At 41.9% G+C, this 19,896-nt stretch overlaps 1 protein-coding gene across 2 annotated transcripts in view; it reads left to right on the forward strand.

Annotated features, from left to right (window-relative positions):
* Positions 1-19,896, forward strand: part of LOC119176121 (uncharacterized) — a 283,463-nt gene that overhangs the window by 243,250 nt on the left and 20,317 nt on the right. The window contains exons 27-29 of one of the 2 annotated variants that reach the window (XM_037427262.2): positions 10,298-10,559; positions 11,281-11,466; positions 14,421-14,770. In XM_037427262.2, the coding sequence (XP_037283159.2) occupies positions 10,298-10,559; positions 11,281-11,466; positions 14,421-14,770 (798 nt within the window). The remainder of the gene's footprint in view (positions 1-10,297; positions 10,560-11,280; positions 11,467-14,420; positions 14,771-19,896) is intronic. The other variant, XM_075876986.1, reaches the window with a different exon arrangement.

A 19,896-nucleotide genomic window follows, 5' to 3' on the forward strand; every position in this document is an offset into this window, starting at 1 on the left:
CGTTACCGGCGGTGGTCACCGGTGAGGCCGCATTCCAGGCCTATTTATCCAGTTTCATCGCCACACTTATTTTTTTTTATCCGGTTAGGAGCTGCGCGGCAGCAGGATTCGAACCACAGACCTCTTGCATACGTACCCATATCTCCCTTTAAAATGCGAGCTACCAGCAATAAGTGTGTAGCTGAGGACATTTGCCATTGCATCGCCTATAATAATAATGATGATAGTAATAATAATAATAATAAAAGGCATGACATAGCCCAGCAAGCCTCTGCTAAGGCAGTCCTAGCCTAACCAGAAGGCCTTCAAATCGAGTCAAATCAGGGTCAAGACAAACATGCACAAATTTAACGATGTGAATTATGCTGTGTTTAGAAAGTCAGATATGCTGTGTCATATGTAGAAGCAACAGATATCAACATAGTGTATGTGCGAATATGAAAGCTCAAGAACGCTTTAGACAACATGAAGGACAAGTTGCCAAGCAAAACTTTCCACAGTCTTATTTTTGCTTTAGGCTGCTACGATTGCAACAACCAGCACATTGGCGAGACCACCGATTTCAAAGAAAGAGTAAAAAGCCGCCCCTCCCCCCTCACTCATTGTCACCCAGAATCGACCATCTTTAAGAAGTTCGTTCTTCACTGATAAAACACGAATATGATGTCGTGAAACTACGTGACCTCATATGCCCTCGTTGAACATGTGGTTTCTACAGGCCGCCAAAATAACTGGTCAAGTGTGGGAGATGATTTAGACTTCAACCAAAAGTTTTGAAGTAACCCAATGTTTCGAAACTGACTTGGTTCCTTCCTCAGGGGTGACTGCGGGACTATGTAGCAGCGGCGTCTTGTATTGTGTTCAAAGCACTTGCGGGGCAGATAATGATTCCCCTCTCTCGCTCGTTTTACCGTGGTCTTCAGAACTTTTAGTTGAAGTCTAAATCATCTCCCAGTTTCATATCTAACCAAACAGACTTTTGTCAAATGTTTTCATTCTGGTCAAGTGTGCGTGTTTTGGTCAAAGGAAAGCTTGCATCATGTCTGCACCTGAAATACCAGCACATGGAGACAACTGCACACATGCTAAGCAGGAGTGATGGGATGCTTCTAACAATGTACAGTTATCACAAAAGTTTATGGAACATGCGGGCAGGTAGTCAAAAGCCTCTTCGTGAAATTTCCTCTACGTCAGCAGCGATCGACAGCCCCGCAGTGCCCAAGATGCATACCTCCCTTAATATGTGACCTGTCTGTTTTTGAACTCGATATAACCAATTTTCACCTTTCACTTTCTAACACCACATGCTCTTTGGCACCTGCGTCCCCCTGCTCCTGCGTCAAGAATAGTCTATGGGCATAACTGTTATCAGTCGCAATTTTAATCAAAAAATGATACCTAGCCATTGGAATGCTGTTCAAAGTACAACGTGATACGTTCCAGCCTGCTATGAAAATACAAAAGCGAGTAACAGTGCACACAAGCGGTTCATGTGAAAACTGTAAAGTAGCAATGCACCATGCAGTAATAGAAAACAGAGAGGCCTGTGCATAACGAAACCACTTTCCGGCCCAGCACTGTGATCGATGGTAGATGACGCGCCGCTAGGTGACACGGACAGGCAGTTTGACATGCGCTCAGATGGTACGCAAACTTTTGTTGTTGACTATACTTCCGGTGCTTACTTCACGTACTTAGGCGAACTTCATTCTATTTTCTTACATTTTTAGTTCACTGTTCTAAAAAAAAAGTTGCAAGCTACAAATATACAGGCCCAAAGCAAAATAACCAAAAGAAAAATAACAGTAGTGGGATGCTGTGCTTTTTTATGGCTAATATTATTAACAAGGCTCCCCTAGCGGGTGCCATAATGTCAGTAAACTTTGTAATCTTTTGGTAGGTGTATCCTTTCACGTCTTCACTAAGACGCAAATAGTTGCGCACTGCTTTTTTTTTTTCACACAGCTTTTAGATGTTCATTATAGCTGCAGCCTAAGGAGTGGCTTTTTAAGCTTTGGTCTATGTTAATGCTTATTTTTGTGATGTTCGCACAAGCTACAATCAGTTTTCATGACCAGGCCAGATTTTTCAGAAATTCCCTGACTTTTCCAGAAGGTTCCAAATTTCCTGACTTTTCCAGGTTTCGAGGTTGATAGACACCCAGCTTTAGAGAAGTGATTCTTAAGAGAGAAAGGAAGAGAAAAGTGAGCCCCGTAACTGTCTGCTTCAGTGAGCGACACCTCAACAGTAGCTCACAAGGGATGTGGGTGAGGAGGGATAAAAAAAGGGGTAGGAGTAAAGGTGTAGAAAAGAGGAATAAGAGAGGAAGAGACGTGAGGTGGTAAGCCAGAGCGAGCGACAACAAACTGAGGGGATAGAAGAGATAGGAAAGGTGGAAGCACGGTCACTGGAGTCCGAGGACGGGGCACACTTGCGAGAGCTCTTTTCGGCATCGGTAGATGGCGTAGAGCAAGTCGAGTCGATCAGAGCTACACTGTCGTCGAAGGTCGTCGGCTTCAGGAGGTGACGTAGGGCGAGCCCAGTCGGCCAGAGCTACGCTGACGCCGGAGATCGCAAGCGCGGGCGCGCACAACCGGTTGACATGGAATCCAGCAAGCGACCACACCCTGCTTTACATCTACTGTTTCAAACGTAGCTGCAATGATTACCTAGTCAAGTCTTATGAAACTAATGCTTTTTAGGAGTTTTTGACTGCTTAAACTCTAAGTGCTCTTCTTATGCTTAACGTTAATGAGTAGCCTTTATATCACGACACCTTCATGTGCCATAAAAGTGAACTGTGTCGCAGCAATTTCATAAAGTGAACTTTGTCGCAGCAATTGCTCTGGCTATATTCTGCCATGGAAGGCCTTTGATATTTCCTAGAAGTACAATGTTCAGTCGATCAATGATTGCAAGTATTGCAAAACTGCGAACACCTAGACCATCAGGAATAAATGACAGTGAGATGCCATCCAGAGACACGTACGCTAGTTAGTCGCTGAAAGCCCTATGCATGCCTCACCATGTTCAATGAAGGCCTCAGCCTGCGTCCGTGAATGCTTCTTGTTGTGTTCATAAACACAGATAGCCTTCCACGTAATGAATGATCGTGTCTATTTGTGTTACTATAGAATTCTTTAAAGTAATTAATTTTTCTGCTCAAAACACAAGAAATATAGAACACTCAATACTGCCCAAAATTATTCAGATGGACCTCGGAGGACTGCAGAAATATATTCCAGAAAAGACATTGCTTCGCTTTTGTCAGAACAAAATTACAAATTTTCAAACACACTTTTCAGAGTGTTGTTGCTACTGCATCAAGTACGTGTTCTCTTACTGCTCAACTGTACTTTTGAAGAAAGTGACCCCTGGCTGCCAGGTTATGAAAATAAGTCAATTTCGCAACTGAAAATGAACACAACTGCATGAAAGTGAAATATAACACTTACGTCTGATGTGCTAGCACTTTTGAAGTCATGACTAGCCCCTTCACTGCCGCACAACAAGAGCATGACTTTATTAATTTATATACTGTTAGTACACTGCACATTGTGGGCTTCAAGCCTAACACCACTAGTGAACTAGAAATCGCTCCGTGCAAATTTCACAAACAATTCTCAATGGCTATGCTTGCGTAGTGCATCCATCAGAACTGAATACAGCAGATGAAGGGGCACTGTGACCGCTAGTTATCGGTCGTCATAGAAGCATTTAACCATTCCTGAAATTCCCTGCAATATAACTAAGATTCCCTTTTTCCCTTCGGCTCAGTGACAGGTGGAAATTCCCCAAAAGATGGAAAATTCCCTGCACAGAACATCACTGCTGGAAGCCAAGCAGGGAGGGATGGCGTGTGGGAAGAAAATATACGTCACGAGCGCCTCGTAACCTTGAGCACTCCCCCCCCCCCCCTTTTTTTTTTCTTAGGGTACATGGTTTTTCAGTGCAATCGTGCACGTCCCCGTGGACAAGTCGTGGCCTCCCGCGACAGCCCCAGTAATGGCCGAACACGCCATGCTCAAATCAGCCAATGTCTGATACAATGACTGTGATAAGTGATTTTTGAGCTTGTGGCGTCATTTGTCGAGAGAAGAGAGCAGTTTTTAACTATCTGAGAATTTTATGTGAATTGCAGGTCGCGTGCTGTGCTATAATATTTGGCTCGCATGTTCTCGGTAGTCTCGACTACTAATCAGCAGCGTTTTCTGACCATGCTCAAAAAAGTGTTGCAGGCATAGCTCGGCATACTCACTCATGAGTACCCTCACTCACACTCGCTCATACTCATTTGAACGTGGGGAGTAGGAGTAAAAGTGAGTATGAACGTGAGTGAGTACTCATGAGTATGAGTAAAAGTGAGTATGAATGTGAGTGATCACTTTCAGTGTGAATAGAAGTGAGTATGAACGCGAGTGAGTACTCATGAGTGTGAGTAGGAGTGAGTATCAGTGAGTACTCTGAGTGTAAGTAGAAGTGAGTATGAACGTGAGTGAGTAGTCTGAGTGTGAGTAGGAGTGAGTATGAACATAAGTACTTTGAGTGTGAGTATGAGGGAGTATGAACGTGAGTGAGTACTTATGGGTGTGAGTATCCATGAATATTAACGTGAGTGAGTATTCATGAGTGTGAGAGTAGGAGTGAGAGAGAGAGCTCGTGAGTGTGAGTATTTATGAGTATGAACGTGAGTGAGTATTCACGAGTGTGAGTAAAAGTGAGTATGAACATGGTGAGAACTCGTGAGTAGGAGTGAGCATGAACATGAGTGAGAGCTCGTGAGTGTGAGTAGGAGTGAGTATGAACGTGAGTCAGTACTCTTGAGTGTGAGAAGGAGAGAGTATAAACGTGAGTAATTACTTATGAGTGTGAGTAGAATGAGTTTAAACATGAGTGAGTGCTCATGAGTGTGATTAGGAGTGAGTGTGCCCCGCCGCGGTGGTTTAGTGGCTAAGGTACTCGGCTGCTGACCCGCAGGTCGTGGGATCGAATCCTGGCTGCGGCGGCTACATTTCTGATGGAGGCGGAAATGTTGTAGACCTGTGCGCCCAGATTTGGGTGCACGTTAAAGAACCCCAGGTGGTCAAAATTTCCGGAGCCCTCCACTACGGCGTCTCTCATAATCATATGGTGGTTTGGGGAGGTTAAATAAACTCCACATATCAATCAATCATACCATGAGCTCATGAGTTTGAGTGGGCGTGAGTGCGGAGGTGAGTGAGGGTCTATGATCTTCAGTAGGCGTGAGTATGAAGGTGAGTGAGTAACTATGAGTTTTAATTGAGGTGCACGAAAAATTGAAGTACAAAAAAGAGACACCTGGACACGGCGTGCTGTGTCTAGGTGTCTTCCTTTTGTACTTTAATTTTTTGCGCACCTCAGTTAAAATGAATTACCAAGTCGCCCAGCAGTCCGTTCTTCTCTAAGAGTGTGAGTAGTCGTGAGTATGAACATGAGTCATGAACAATGAGTGGGAGTAGTCGTGAGTATGCAATGAGTGAGTACTCATATGTGTGAGTAGTCATGAGTGTGAACGTGAGTGAGGGCCTAGAGTTTGAGTTGGTGTGAGTATGAATGTGAGTGAGTACTCGTGAGCGTGAGTAGGAATGAGTATGAACACGAGTGAGTACTCTGAGTAGGAGTATAAGTGAGTATGAACGTGAGTGAGTACTCACAAGTGTGAGTATGTACATAAGTGAGTGCTCATGAGAGTGAGTAAGAGTGAGTTAGAACGTGAGTGAGTACTTATGTGTGTGAGTAGGAGTGAGTATGAACGTCAGTACTTATGTGTGTGACTAGGAGTATGAATGTGAGTGAGCACTCTGAGTGTAAGTCCTAGTTAGTATGAACCTGAGTGCGTACAAAGGCTGAAAAAATTATGGTGAGTGAGTAGTCCCTCAAAGTGCCGACCTATGGTTGCAGGGCCCCTTAAATTTGAAGTGGGGCAAAGCGAATTTTCTTTGGTTAGGTACTTTCACGGCTTAGCACCTCCACACTGCAGTAAAACTACCTTGACAGGGGGTTATATGCGGACTAATGTGCAGTCTGTTTCAAACTTGGGGGAAATCTCGGATCACATAACACGTGGTGCGGCCAGCATTGTACTCGCGTGGTGCTATAGCAGGTGACATGATTTAACACTACAGCCCTTCAAGTGTCTGTGCATGCGCGAGCTGCTGCCGGCGCTTGACTGCAGCGTTGGCAGCAGCTCGATTCATGTGTTCCGAGATTTCCCCTTAAGTGTGAAACAGACTGTACATCTATTGTTCATTGTTAATACTTGGAAATTTTAAATAATTTAAATTCAAATCAAAGCAAATTCAAATACATACTAATCATTCAAATATTTGAAGCATTCGAATATTTGCACAAGCATACTCTCTTTTCATTGCATGTTATTTAAATGCACATATTTTTTCTCTTGATTTAATTAACTAGCATTTTAATGTGGTTTAGATACAATGGAAGTTTTTGGAACAAAATGAAATAATATATACTATGGTTTTACATGCCCAAACTGTGGCACAATTAGGAAGCACACAGTAGTGCATTTCAATTACTAGGGATGAAGGTCACCAAGTAATGAGGTTTTTATTTTTGTAGTACCTGTGACTTCATTGCCTTTCACCAGTCCCGCACACCTGCTTGGCCCACAACGCAAATAAAACTAGCGCTGGTGACAGTGTTTTGTGCCCCCCTTCAAGCTTCACTTTTTTTTTTTATGCGGAGCGTTTCTTAGTAACACGATGTCGTGCGTCAGCAGCTATGTCTACATCCACATTGCGCATGCTCGGCCGTCGCGTATTGTGTTGCATGCTTCCGTCTCATGCCAGCTGTTTGCTCCCCCTCTCTTGCCTCGCAAGGCTAACGCAGGCAATGTCTGCTAGAGAAAACAGACTGCTTGAGCTGCAGAACTGTTCACTGGCTACCCCGTATATATGGGCACTGGATCGCACATCAGTGCCTCACCATTCGTTGAAGGCAACACTTCTCCTTCATTCAATAAATAAGAATAATAAAGACAAAATAAGTATTAATCATTCCTAAACCATACCCAAGTATGCAACATTCATGCAATATCCCCACCACTCTGCGGCACATTTACTCGAGTTCCCCCCGTGGGAAGATGCGAGCGGCGTTTATTTCCCCCGCATGTCCAGTATAATTGGCCTTTGATAAGCAAATGATGATTGGCATGGTTTCTTGACACTGTTTATAGACATTGTTGCCTAGTTTCAGTTTCATATTTAATCAAAGCACGAGCTTAGTAGTGGTTTTTTCACTTACACACAAAGCTCCCGATATCTTTTGGCCAACAATTTTTTTACTATGCCTAGTAGTCATTTTCACTTCATGCAGCCTTTAAAATAGCATGTAATACAATCGAGCCCACTTATAATGATCCCAGATATTACCATCTGTCTGTTATAACAACCATAGTTCAGTGCATTTAGGATTTTCCTATGTTACCTATTGAAACTGCGTTCAAATGTAGCAAACATTTTTCAAAACCTCATACATTTATAATTACCACTTCTAAAACGGTCGCGGTAAATATATAGCACATACGAAGGGAGGAAAAAAAGTTAAAACTGGCTTTTCAAGCATGTGAGAAGTGCGCGCCCACTGCAGTTTACTTGGGATGAAGATTTGCAGGCCACAGCGATCACTGCACGCAATTTCGAACTCTGCAAGTGAGGCTGCGAGCAAGGCTGCTTGCTTTCTTTTTTTTTTTTTTTTTTTTACTGGCAGAATGATAGTGACAAAAAAAATATAAATAAATAGGGGGGTACCATGAAGACTTGCGGTCAGCTTTCACACAGCAAACTTTTCGGATTTCAATCTCTGCATCTACAACTGTCGATGATTATCCAAACAATACCTTCAAGCGCAAGAAGTGTTAACTTTTTGTCATAAAATTTCTCTGCGATGCTCTGCTTGTCGACGCCGCAATGTGTTGCAAAATTTTTTTCACCTTTTAGAGACAGCAGAGACTGGTCGACCAATGATAACGTTTTCCCCATTATTGCTGCGGTGCTTTAACGTATAAATATCGAAAAAGAGCAAAGGCAAGGGGGCTGGTCATGATAATTAACGGGCCATTTTAAATCATTGCCGACAAGCTTACCACAGTCATCTGCAATTATCTGCTCGACTGCGCTTGTTTAGACTGTGTGGAGTGATGGCAGTACAAGCGCGCCATGCTGCCATTCGCAAATTTGCTGCCTCCACGCTGTTCAAGGTTGCTTGTGGCCCCGCCACGGTGGTCTAGTGGATAAGGTACTCGGCTGCTAGTGCGCAGGTCGCAGGATCAAATCCCGGCTGTGGCGGCTGCATTTCTAATGGAGGCAAAAATGTTGTAGGCCCGTGTACTCAGATTTGGGTGCATGTTAAAGAACCCCAGGTGGTCGAAATTTTCTGAGCCCTCCACTACGGCGTCTCTCATAATTATATGATGGTTTTGGGATGTTAAACCTCACAAATCAAATCAAGGTTGCTTGTGCATTGCTTGCAAAATTCATGTCTTTGTCGTGTTAAACGAACGGGCTACCACCCTCCAACACAACCTGGAGTTAAGAATGCTCAAAGAATGCATAAATGTCATATACATTAGACTACAAACATGCAACGGCGAGAGCCAAGTAAGTGACTTGTTGCACCCAACTAGTCGTAATGGTAATTGGTTCCACATAGTGTTACTGTGCTTCAGTGGAACTTTATGAGTTCAGTGCGAACGTTATTGCGCATACTTAGAATGAACGTTATTGCGAACGTTATTGCGCACACAATGGAAGTATAGACAATGAAAGATGCTATATTTCATCAATTGTTGCACCACAAAGAAGCGGTCTTGGTGCTTTATTGTTGCCTCTTCATTTCACTTTATAAAACATTCCTTTGTTTATTTCCGCTCTCACTTGTTACTGTGGCTTTCTGGTACGGAAATACCGTATTTACGCGCATAACTTGCACGTCTTTTTTAAGCTCCAAAAAGGGGCAGGCAAATTACGAGACTTCGCAAAGAGTGTATAGTCCTAACGCACACAGTACTTGTTTATTCAACTGAATTGGCACTTACAATAACCAGCCAAGTCTGTTCACACTCAATCTAGTCAGAATTACTGGTTGACGGTTGCAATCGGGAATCATCGTCGCGGCTTCTATCATCGCGCTCCCAAAGCGTGTCGTCTTCAGTTTTGACAAGCTGATTGTGAGAGTGTTTTGTTTTTACTCACAAGTGTAAATATTTACTTGTGTAAAAAAACATGCGTGTATTTTTCTTTTCGGGGGGGGGGGGGGGGGGGTACAAAAGTTGTTTTTGAAATAGTTTTTACCAAGCTGGCATAACAGCAACAGTAATGTGGCATGTTGTATTAAAAATTATGTGTGATAGTCAAAGGATTCTTATTTTTAGGTTATTTGAGTTTCTGATTCTCTACATGTCAAGTAATAAAAAAACTATGTTTTGAATTTATGATCCACATTGTAGCCAAGCACCACTACACTTCAAATGTTATGAAAATTTGATTTATTGTGTTTGTGAAGCCGCATAAACCGTTCATATGTTCAGACTCTACAAAGTTAGTTTTGAGGTTTATGAATAAGTTGCAAATTATGTTATGCAAGTTTTTGAGTTGGTAGTGTTCATGGCCATCCTGTGAGGTATTAGTTTTTTATTTGAGCTCACAGTTTGTTACGTTACAAACACTTCAGGTAATGGTTCGAGTTTCTTGAGGATTAACTTGTCAAATATCAAGGTCGATGTTTAACATAGGTGTAAAGCCACCTGATATTGCCAACCTCAGAAAAATTCTTTTCCTTTGCCTTAATAAATCCTATTTTGTACAGTGTTATAGCTTGTGTGATGATAAGCCTTCAGGATGGATAAAGTTGCACTAGTACTCACTTTTAGTGAGTTTTCTCTCTCTTGCTTTTTTCAGAAAAGTGACATAGTCGTTCATAAAGTATAGTTGAATTTCTTTTGTTACATGTCTTCATGTAAAAATATTCTTGAAAATTATGTTAATAAACCACCCAGTTAGTTCTCTTATAAACATGTCTTACAAAGGAAGATTGAGGCTTTCAGTCATCAGAAATATTGTTGGTAAATCTGCACTGTAATGTTGACTTCTATCTTTGCAGGCTTGTGTAGCTGTGGCACAATTTATTCCAGGATCCTTATGTAGTTGGGAGAAAATGTTATGAGGTTGTGAGAAAATTTTGCTGAATCAGCTCTTCTAGTTAAAGTATTCTTTTAACTTAGTGGTAACCTGACTCAAACATAATTTGTTTTTAGATGGTATCGTGGAGAAGTACAGGAAGTTCTCAACAGCTCAGAAGTCAATGTATTTTTTCCTGACTATGGAGATACTGCGAGATGCCCCCGAGATGAGCTGTTTAAGCCTCTTTCATGGATGATGCTGCTGCCCTACCAGGGCATTCAGTGCTCTTTGGCAGGAATTGTTTCACCTTCTGGGAACTGGAGCCCAATGGCTCAATCTGTGCTTGAGAGCTTTGGCTATGATGACTATGACGTGAATCGCGTACTATGTCTCAGGGTAAGTGTTTCACTTAGCGTGATTCAGCTGACCTCTGAAAAAGGCGCTTTGCAAACTGTGCGCAATGGGCACTAACAGGCCCTTTAGTTTTCATTGTAGCATTTATTCTACTTGCTTCATGCATCATAACTTGTGTCGAAGTCACTCATTTTTCTGAGCAAACGACAACAGCAATTCTGAAGACATTTGTTCCACCACTCGTGTCGATTCGTAGGATATTTGCATGAAAACAAGAACTTGAGTCTGGATAACTACCTATCAATTTTATATTCTCATGAGCTTTTAATAAATATTGATGTATAATCATATTTGGGAATTAGATAAGCTTCTCTTGACTAGCGAAATAAGCATGAACGTTTAACAGCAACAGTATTCGCAGCAGTGTCGAGCATGCTGCCTTATCCAGATTTGTCAAGTCCACTGAATTACCCGTACAATGTCCGGATTCTGACCAATTTGTACAGTTGTATTATTGGCTAGGAAATCTCCCAGGAAGCATTAAGAAACATAGTTTTGATTTTAATGGACAAAATATTTAGTTGATTCTAATAATCTGAGGATAGTTTCTATGTAGGCTTGAAACTTAAACTAGCAAGATGTTCTTTCAAATGAGCAACTAAGAAGTTTCTCATGCATTCTTACCAAACTGAGCTAGGGCATGTTCTGTTAATCCACTTTTTACAGTGTACTATTCTGGTGGGACTTTTGTATTTTCTTCTAGGTTGTGAAGAAGAATGCTGGAAAGCATCCTGGGACGAACTGTTATGAGGTTCTCTTGTTCAGCGGCTGCTATAAAGAAAGAATTAGTGCAGCTGATCTTCTCGTAGAGCAGGGGCTTGCTGTCTCAACAAAGCTGCCGAAGCTTAGCTTTGATGTCAACCTTGCACACTCAACAGTATCTCTAGAGGTATGTATGCATTGTTTTATTTCTGTTACACGTCTTCTATTTCATGTAAACATATTCTTGAAAAGTATTTCAATAAACCACCCAGTTTGTTCTCTTACGAACGTGCTTTACAAAGAAAGATTAAGGCTTGAAGTCTTTCTGTGTTACTTGGAAAATCTTGCAACCTAAAATTTGTGATTTGCCGGTGGTTAACCTTGGCATTGTACTTGTGATAGTACAGTTGAACCCATCAATAACTAAATCGCCGGGAAAGCGATTTTTTTTTTTTTCGTTCTCATGTGAATGTCGTCGTGAAGGTGAAAAAATTCGCACAATTATGTTGCACTACCAAAACATATTTAAAGTTTGTTATTGGCAGCTCTAGCCTCGCACCTTAAAGATTTTTGCATAACTTCGTCATCATCATGGACTCCGAGGAAAGTGGGAAGGATGTTAAAAACATCAATAACTTTGCATGAACTGAGTGGCCTTTCTTGTGTCTTGTTGCCTTCCTCACTCTTGTGGTCACTGTCATACTTTCTGTTCACACTTTTGATGATAGCGTCATTGCTTAACCCTTCATGTGCGGTCACGTTGGCGTCAACATACAAGAAGTCGTATAGTAGTTCAACAGCGTCCGGTATCACTCTCCGGCGAAGTGCGTTTCTTGCTTCAGCTAGTGGCTGCATGTCATCGATCCTTGCAGAAAAAACATCTGCGTTCATCTCTGCCAAGGCTGCAGACACATTGCTGTCATCATCCGACCAAATGTAAATCGCCGTGGTTGCACTAATGCTTGTTGCTGGAAACATACGTGCCCAATTTGTCGAATAAAGGGGGCTGCAATTTTCGAACTTTTAGTTCTCAGCTTGGTCATGGGTTGCAGATCACTATGTGAAATTTTCGTTTTTGTGGGTGTACTTTTTAAAATATTTTTGCTGTTGAGAAGGGACAGATGCATTGAACTATTGATGTTTTCCAGGGACACCAGACATCTTCGTTGCCACAAGAATTTAGTTCTCGGGGGCTTTTGTTATTGAGTGGTTTAACTGTACTACATAGTGGCTTGTTGCTGTTCGCAAGAGCTGCCAATTTTTTTCTTAGTCATAAAAGACCGAAATTTTTTTATTTATGACATGTGCAGTACAAATCTGAACTTTTGAAACAGCATGCCAACTGGAAAAAGGAGCGCATGGTGGCTGCCGAGACAAGCACGGGCAACAAACTGCAATGTGTTGCATTTTGCTCTGACTGTTGCTCTGCCATTCTGGCTATGCACGGTAGCTGGTTGCCTAGCCTTGCCAAGCTTTTCTGACTTTTTTTGCATGCTAACACGGAGGTGTTCAGTTTTCGAATTAGAATTTTGGTGCATCAGCATGTTTTAGTGCTGATATATAAGGCGTTTATTACTATATCTGTGGCATGACTGGTTGTTAAATCGTCTTTAAGAATGTAATAATGAACAGATACAGAATTTTTTTTTCTCATAAAGTGTTGCATCAATGTAGGATTTTCTGGGAAACTTAATATTTCTGTCAGTAACATAAAATTTAAACCAGGATCTTATACATGTAGATTGTATGAAGCCATGCCTTGTTTTTACCAGGTAATTTGACTCGGTTTGAGAAGGTCTAGCTTCGGTAATATGTGAGTAAGCTGAACATTTTATGGGCAGATATAATGATATAAAAAACATTATTTTACATGTTCTGTCATGGAGCTATGGGTATCTGGTATGTGAGATCTCACAAGCTTATACAATAATTTCAATGGCTATAAATAAAGGCACAATTCAATGTCAAGAAGGTATGCTGCTGGAAGTATTTCTAGGCTTTAAAAGGGCCGTGATACCATAGGCAGCTTTCAGAAAGTTAACATGTGCATCAGACATGAGTGAATTATTTCGTAAGCAATTTTTTTTTTTTTCGGTAATAATTCTGACTGAGCTAGCAAATAGGTATGTCAAGCAGTAAGAAGAAATGAGAGAGAAATCGGTAGATGTTTCGTTCAACTCTTTCCATACTGCGCCCATAGAGCATTGACAGCCGGCTATCCATGCTTTGAATTGCCGCTTTCAAGACATTCCACATCGTTCTTGAACACACTACTCCCCCTGTCATGAAGAACTATAGTTTTGTTTTTTATGTAGTTTGTATTTTCCCATGTGGCTCTGATTTTTTTTATCGCAAGCCGAAGTGCTGCAATCTTCCTAGTGGAAAGCAAAATTGAATGCTGCCAGATGCAGCGCATGCACACTTTGAAAGATCACAGATACCAGCGTTCTGGCGTGTTAGTGGCCAATTCTATCAATTTAACCAGCAGCAGTGAGTCTAAGGATGCTGCTTTTTGGCCAGACTTTGACTCTGAGAGCAACGACAATGCAAACCAGCGTGAAACAATTACCAGCTTCGCTTTCTGTTACGAACTTTCGGAGTTCGCATGTGAGCACCTGCCTGCCAGGATGGAAGCTTATGAAAACTGTAAAAGATACAAGTGTGATTAAAAAAAAACGAGTTTCCTATAAAAAAAATGCAAATTTTTGTTATGCTTTATATTGAGGAACTGCTTTGTCGCATAACATGCCTATTAGTAATGCTCACAGCAAGATATTTGTCAGGAAAGTCCTGTTCGATGTAAAAGTTTGAATTTTTTAGGGGTGGCGCCTATTAGATGGCAGTGTATTCTGTATATCTCATAATTCCTGTTATATATTTTTCTTAGTAAATATAGGTAAGTGTGTCTGTGCTATAATCAATTTTCTCCTGAAATCTTGATTCTGGCAATTTATATAGCCCACATAACATACAAAAAGTTAATTCTGCTTTTCATTTATGTAGTACATGAAGTAATGGCACTCTAGTTCTTCCAGCAAATAAGATCTAGTGTGATGTACGAAAAACAACTATTTATTACGAAAGTAATAGGCTGTCAATAGGCAGTAGTAACTATGTGGACCCTTTTTCACTCTGCTCCAGGCCACAGGGGCCTATGACTCTGAGAGCGATGAGGATGGAGAAGAAGTCACGCTTGAGTGCCAAAGAAAATTGGAGGAGCATATGTATAACGTGTTTAGTGAAGTTCGAGACCAGGTTCTTGCACCTGCAGCAGAATTCATGCAGGAGTTGAGTTATGAAAGGGATGCACTTGGCCAAGGAGACACTTGCCAGCCTCAAGCAAAAGAGTCAGAGGCACAACCACCACAACAATCATGCATACAGAGCGACAAAAAGGCCACAGAAAAAAGGGTTAAACCAGCCAATGCCCATTTGCGAGCCTTAAGAAAGGAATGCCCTCTGCTAGAGTCGCATTTGAAGGCTGAACAAAGGTACAGTAAAATTTTCTACTAAAAGTGCATGCAGTGTCTTCCTTGCTTTCAGCTCTATTATAACATCTCTTATTGTCAAAACAATGGCTATTTTTAAAGTAGCAGTGAAGCGCGTTCTAGACTCATTAGGAATGTTCGACTTTTTCAAGACAAAAATGATTGCTTGCCGTATTTACTCACGTAATGAACGCACTCTCATAATAAACGCACCCCCAACTTCAGTCATCAAAATTTGGATTTTTCCCCCGCGTATTAAACGCACCCCCTACATTCATCCGCTGCAGTCCCACTAACCAACACCTGGTGCCTCCTCACCCGTTGGCTTTCTTCCGTTTTTTATTACTTTGCCGGCCCCCCTCAACCACCTCGGCTCCCTCTCTCACCCCTCCCCTTCACCCGTTGCTGTGTCCATATCGCTTTTCTCACTATCTGTGCCCAGCAGGTCCCCCATCTTACCTGTGTGCCACAGCTGGGTTCACCAGCGGTGTGACTGTAGATATCGCAGCTGATAAGCACATAGCAGGGGAAGGTCACCAAGATGCCTGCGCCAACCCACGTCAGTTGCTTCCTGCGAACACCACCCCCCCCCCCTTTTTTTTTTAGCCTAAAGGACAGTTAGGACTCTAACTGTCCCTTAATTTCCTGTTCCCCCGTGAGTTCATGCTTTTGGGTGCCCCTCAAGATCACAAGCAGATAAGACTGTTGCGGTTAAATGACTGGAAGAAAAGATAGTCTCAAAGTGTTTTTATGGCGCACAGGGCGGCCCAGGGACAGCTTGCAGAATATGGCGCCATCAACCACTGAAGATGAGTAAAGTGCAACAAAGAAGCTGTTTCCAAACAGTGTACACGTATGTAAATTGCGAAAGGCTAAGCGACCTATTAATTTTATTTTGCATTACTGCATTTTTCTTCTCCCGAAAAAGTTTGCATTAAATTTACCCAGTGTAATAAATGCACCCCCCAACTTTGCTCCGATTTTTCGAGGAAAAAAGTGCATTCATTACACAAGTAAATACGGTATATTTGTAACATTTTAGGTGATGAATTCTAGGGTGACCAATTATTTTTTAAGTACAAGGGCTGTGAAAAGAAATTCTAACAGCGTGGTACGTTAGTGCTCTTCTTTTTGCATTTGTTTTCATTGCACCCTTATTTTAATGGTAATGAAAAGATGCTAGAGTAGTCCTTAAATGTATCATCGATGACTCTAGTACATTTTTGTAACCATCTATGATACGACTGCTTGAAAATAAATCGGACAGTGTTGAGCAGAAACGGCGCACTGTTCACATTTTTTTTATCAGAGTACTACAGTCAAATCTCATTATAATAAACCTCAATATAGCGATTTTTTCATATTTAACGAATGTTTTGCAAATCCCCCTTGAAATGTGCATTAGTTTAATATAAAAACATTTCACTACTACGAATTTCAGAATACCAAATGTTTCACAATAACGTACTGAATTTTGTCCCCCTTATATCTCCACAACACTTCAAAATAACTATGCTTGTGCAAATATTCGAATGCTTCGAGTATTTGAACAAATAGTATGGTAATCGAATTCGCTTTGATTCGAATTTAAAGTATTGAAAGTTTCAAAGTATTGGCAAGGAACAAGTAAATGCATATCAGTTCGAATGTACTACATGTAAAAGTGATTTCACTGCAGTGTAGAGGTGCTGAATTGTGAAAGCGTCTTCCGAAAAAAATTCATTTTGCCGCAAATCCCCCCCACAAATTTAAAGGGGTTCTGCAACACTTTTTGAGCATTGTCAGAAAACGCTGTCAATCGGTAGTCGAGGCTACCGAGGACCCGCAAGCCAATATTATAGTGGAGCACGTGGCGTGCGATTCACAATAAATTCTCAGTCGGCTGGAAATTGCTCTCTTCTTTGGTAAATGACTCCACAATGTCAGAAAGCACGCATGACATATTTTCTTTCTCCGTGCCATCCCTCCCTGCTTAGCTTCCAGCACTTTCATCGGGACGAGGCGAGAGAATTCACTTGCAGTGTGCGAGAAATCTTTGAAACTCTGCGTGTACTTGACGGATTCCAAAAATTTTTGCAGCACTGAATTTATGAGGCAGTAAACTTCTTCAGTGAATCCATTCCTTGGCTACTTAAGAGTCAGACAGCCCCTTTAAATGAAAATATTACTATCAAATCAATTCATTTTATTAAGCTTAAATGCTTGTTATGACGGCTTATATGCTCTAAGTGTAATAAATTTTAAAATGTTAGGTGTTTTAAGATTTATGACTTGCATCCTGCTACTACTCAAAGTTGTTTCAACTTCCTTTGAATGAAAAAAGAAATCACATTTGCATAGAGGCCCTATTTCAATTTTAGTTAGGTTATTTATCAAGTTAGGTCTTGATAAATATGTATGCCCATTTTTTTTTTTATATTTCATATATACGATTCAAATTCAAATTGAAATTATTCGACCACAATCACTTTTCGCTTCGAACCTAAAGTTCACACAAGCCTAAAAATAACAAATAGCAATTTTAAGAAGTTACTCGTGGCTGTAAAAATAATGCGCAGCTCCGAGTTCTACTATCATCATCATCAAAACGCTAATGTGCTTTTAAATCTACCCCCCCCCCCCCTTTCTTTTATGTAAATGCACGATAGCCCTATCGCCATCACCATCGCCTGGTACTTGTTTTTCGCGTCAGGCAGTCAGGCTTCGCCCCATTGACCCTGTTGCCTATGTTTTCGTCAGGCAGCATGACCTGCGCACTTGTTACACGGCCGTTTTCCAGTGTTAAAGATGAGCTCCGGAAGCAGCACGAAGGGAATGCTACGACAGTGAAAAATGGGACGCGAGTGATCAATGGGAAGAAGTCGCTGATGATTACCCGTGCATGCTTCATTAATGCTCGAACACCACACACAGTGTGATGACGACACATGCACGGGAGTTTAGCTGACGACTGATAAGATCCATACCATTTGTCGTGATAAGGAAGCGGCGATGATGAGAGCGAAAACGACGCTGAAACAGCTCGAGTGAACAACGTGAAGAATCTGTATTTAACGGTGATGCTTCGTAGCACGTAAGAAGGATGCGCACACTTAAGAGTTCATCGTTTATCAGTCGAGCTGCTCACATCAGAATTGATCACGCTCGGTCTCAAATAAATGTCCACTGATTCCGTAATCTTTCGCGTTTTTTTGTTTGTGTTGTCTTATATGAGCACAGCGCGGTCGCGTATGTATACACAGCACGTGTAGTCGACTCACCTGTTTGGGTTTACGATTTTTGTCGAAATTTTTAATACTTTCACTACAACAACTATTCAAAATAACGAGTGATTATTAGTAGTTCTTTAAAATTTCTTCTATCCAGATTTCACTGTAGTATCCACAGACTATATGCCTTGCTTTCTAAACAAAGTTGTGAATACTTGGAAATCAAGAAAGAGGTATAAAAACCACTACAAGAATACTTTAAGGGGCCCTGCAATACTTTTTCAATAACCCATGGAACGAAGTCATTAATGCAGCTCATTGCCTCATCTTGTTGAGTTAAAGAGCAATCGGGATTCACCCATTATGTACAACGACATAAAAAAGCACTTTTACCTTGAACGCCACATTTTTTCACTCTCACATCCGAAACTTAACAGACCGCAGGTGCTAACCCTGCACCTATTACAGACACACACGTACCCAAACCTTGCCAAGCTTCACGTTTATTATCCTGGTGCATACCTCAGCGACACATGCCCCTCGTGTGGACACATGGCGACACTCGCACACATGCTCTGGGAGTGTAGAAACACTCCTCCCGACTCTACCTCAAACAAGTGGGAGAGGTCCCTCAGGAGATAACTTCTCGCCGACTAGCAATGGGCCGTCCATGGAGGCCTACGAAGCGGCTGCCAGGTACTCCCTGTCGGTCCCTACGTGGGAGACGCCCCCTACGCGCTAAGCGCGTCCTGCAGGACTGAAATCAAGTTTTTAGCATTCCATACCATTCCACACGAATTCGCCGCTAAAATTTTAGAATTTATCCTGTACAATCGGAGTTACAAAGATTTTTCGCACACTGCTATTGCATTCTCTCGTCTCGCATCTTAATGAAAGCGCTAGAAGCTAAGCAGGAAGGGTTGGCACTAGCAAAGAAAATACACCATGTGCGCCTTGAGCACTTTCTCTTGTTTTTTTTTTTCAAATGCTCAGCTTTTCAGTGCGATCACACACTTACGCGTGGACAAGTCGCGGCCCCAGTAACGACCGAGTGCGCCATGCTAAAATCAGCCAATGGCTGGCACTTGGCCTGTGACGCAGCGATTTTTGAGCCTGTAGCATGCAGGGGTGCTGACACTTCCTGTAAAGTTGTTTGCGCTGCGTGGCGTACGTGTCTCGCAGTTTTATTTTGGGGTCACAACTATTGAGCGGTAGCTAACGTTGTGTTAGTTGAGCGCTCGTGTTGTGTGGTTCCTCGCTTCGTCCTTTGTGTTTTCTCTGCGCTCCTAGTTCGCTGAACGAAGAAAATGAATTACCAACTGGCCCACATTTTGATCCTTTTACGTTGTGTTAGTGTTGATCACCACTATCATCATTATGGTTATGGTTAGATCGGTAGCGCCGCCAGTGACCCCTCGCGGCAAGCCTTGATGGCACGAAAGAGTTGAGCGAATCTCTTTGGTGCGTGGCGTTTGGCGCAAACTGTCGTCTTTCGTGGCGTGTCCTTGGTGCACGGCACCATGAGCTGTCTGCCGGGGGCTCTCGTAGTGAGTGAAGCGTTCGCCGCTTTGGGTATGTTGTGTTTTTGAGTGTATGGTAATATGGTGTAAGGCTGTTTTAGCTTGTTTGAGCACAATTGATGTATAATGATTTGGCTGACGATACTGTCATTCTAAAAGCAGTTAAATAAATGTGTATTGCTTGGTTCATTCCGACTGTGTCGACTGTGTCCGTGTTCCAAGAACGTAGTGCCCTCTCTTGACAGCGAAATTCTACAAGCCTCATTTGCAGAGAAAAGAGAAAGTGACTTTTAGTCGACTTTCAGAATTTATTGTAAAATTCAGGTCGCATGCTGCGCTACAATATTTGACTCGCATGTTCTTAAGAGCTTTGACTACCGATCGGCAGCCCTTTCTCACC

This window comes from Rhipicephalus microplus, chromosome X (assembly GCF_043290135.1).
Source record: "Rhipicephalus microplus isolate Deutch F79 chromosome X, USDA_Rmic, whole genome shotgun sequence".
Classification (NCBI taxonomy): Eukaryota; Metazoa; Arthropoda; class Arachnida; order Ixodida; family Ixodidae; genus Rhipicephalus; species Rhipicephalus microplus.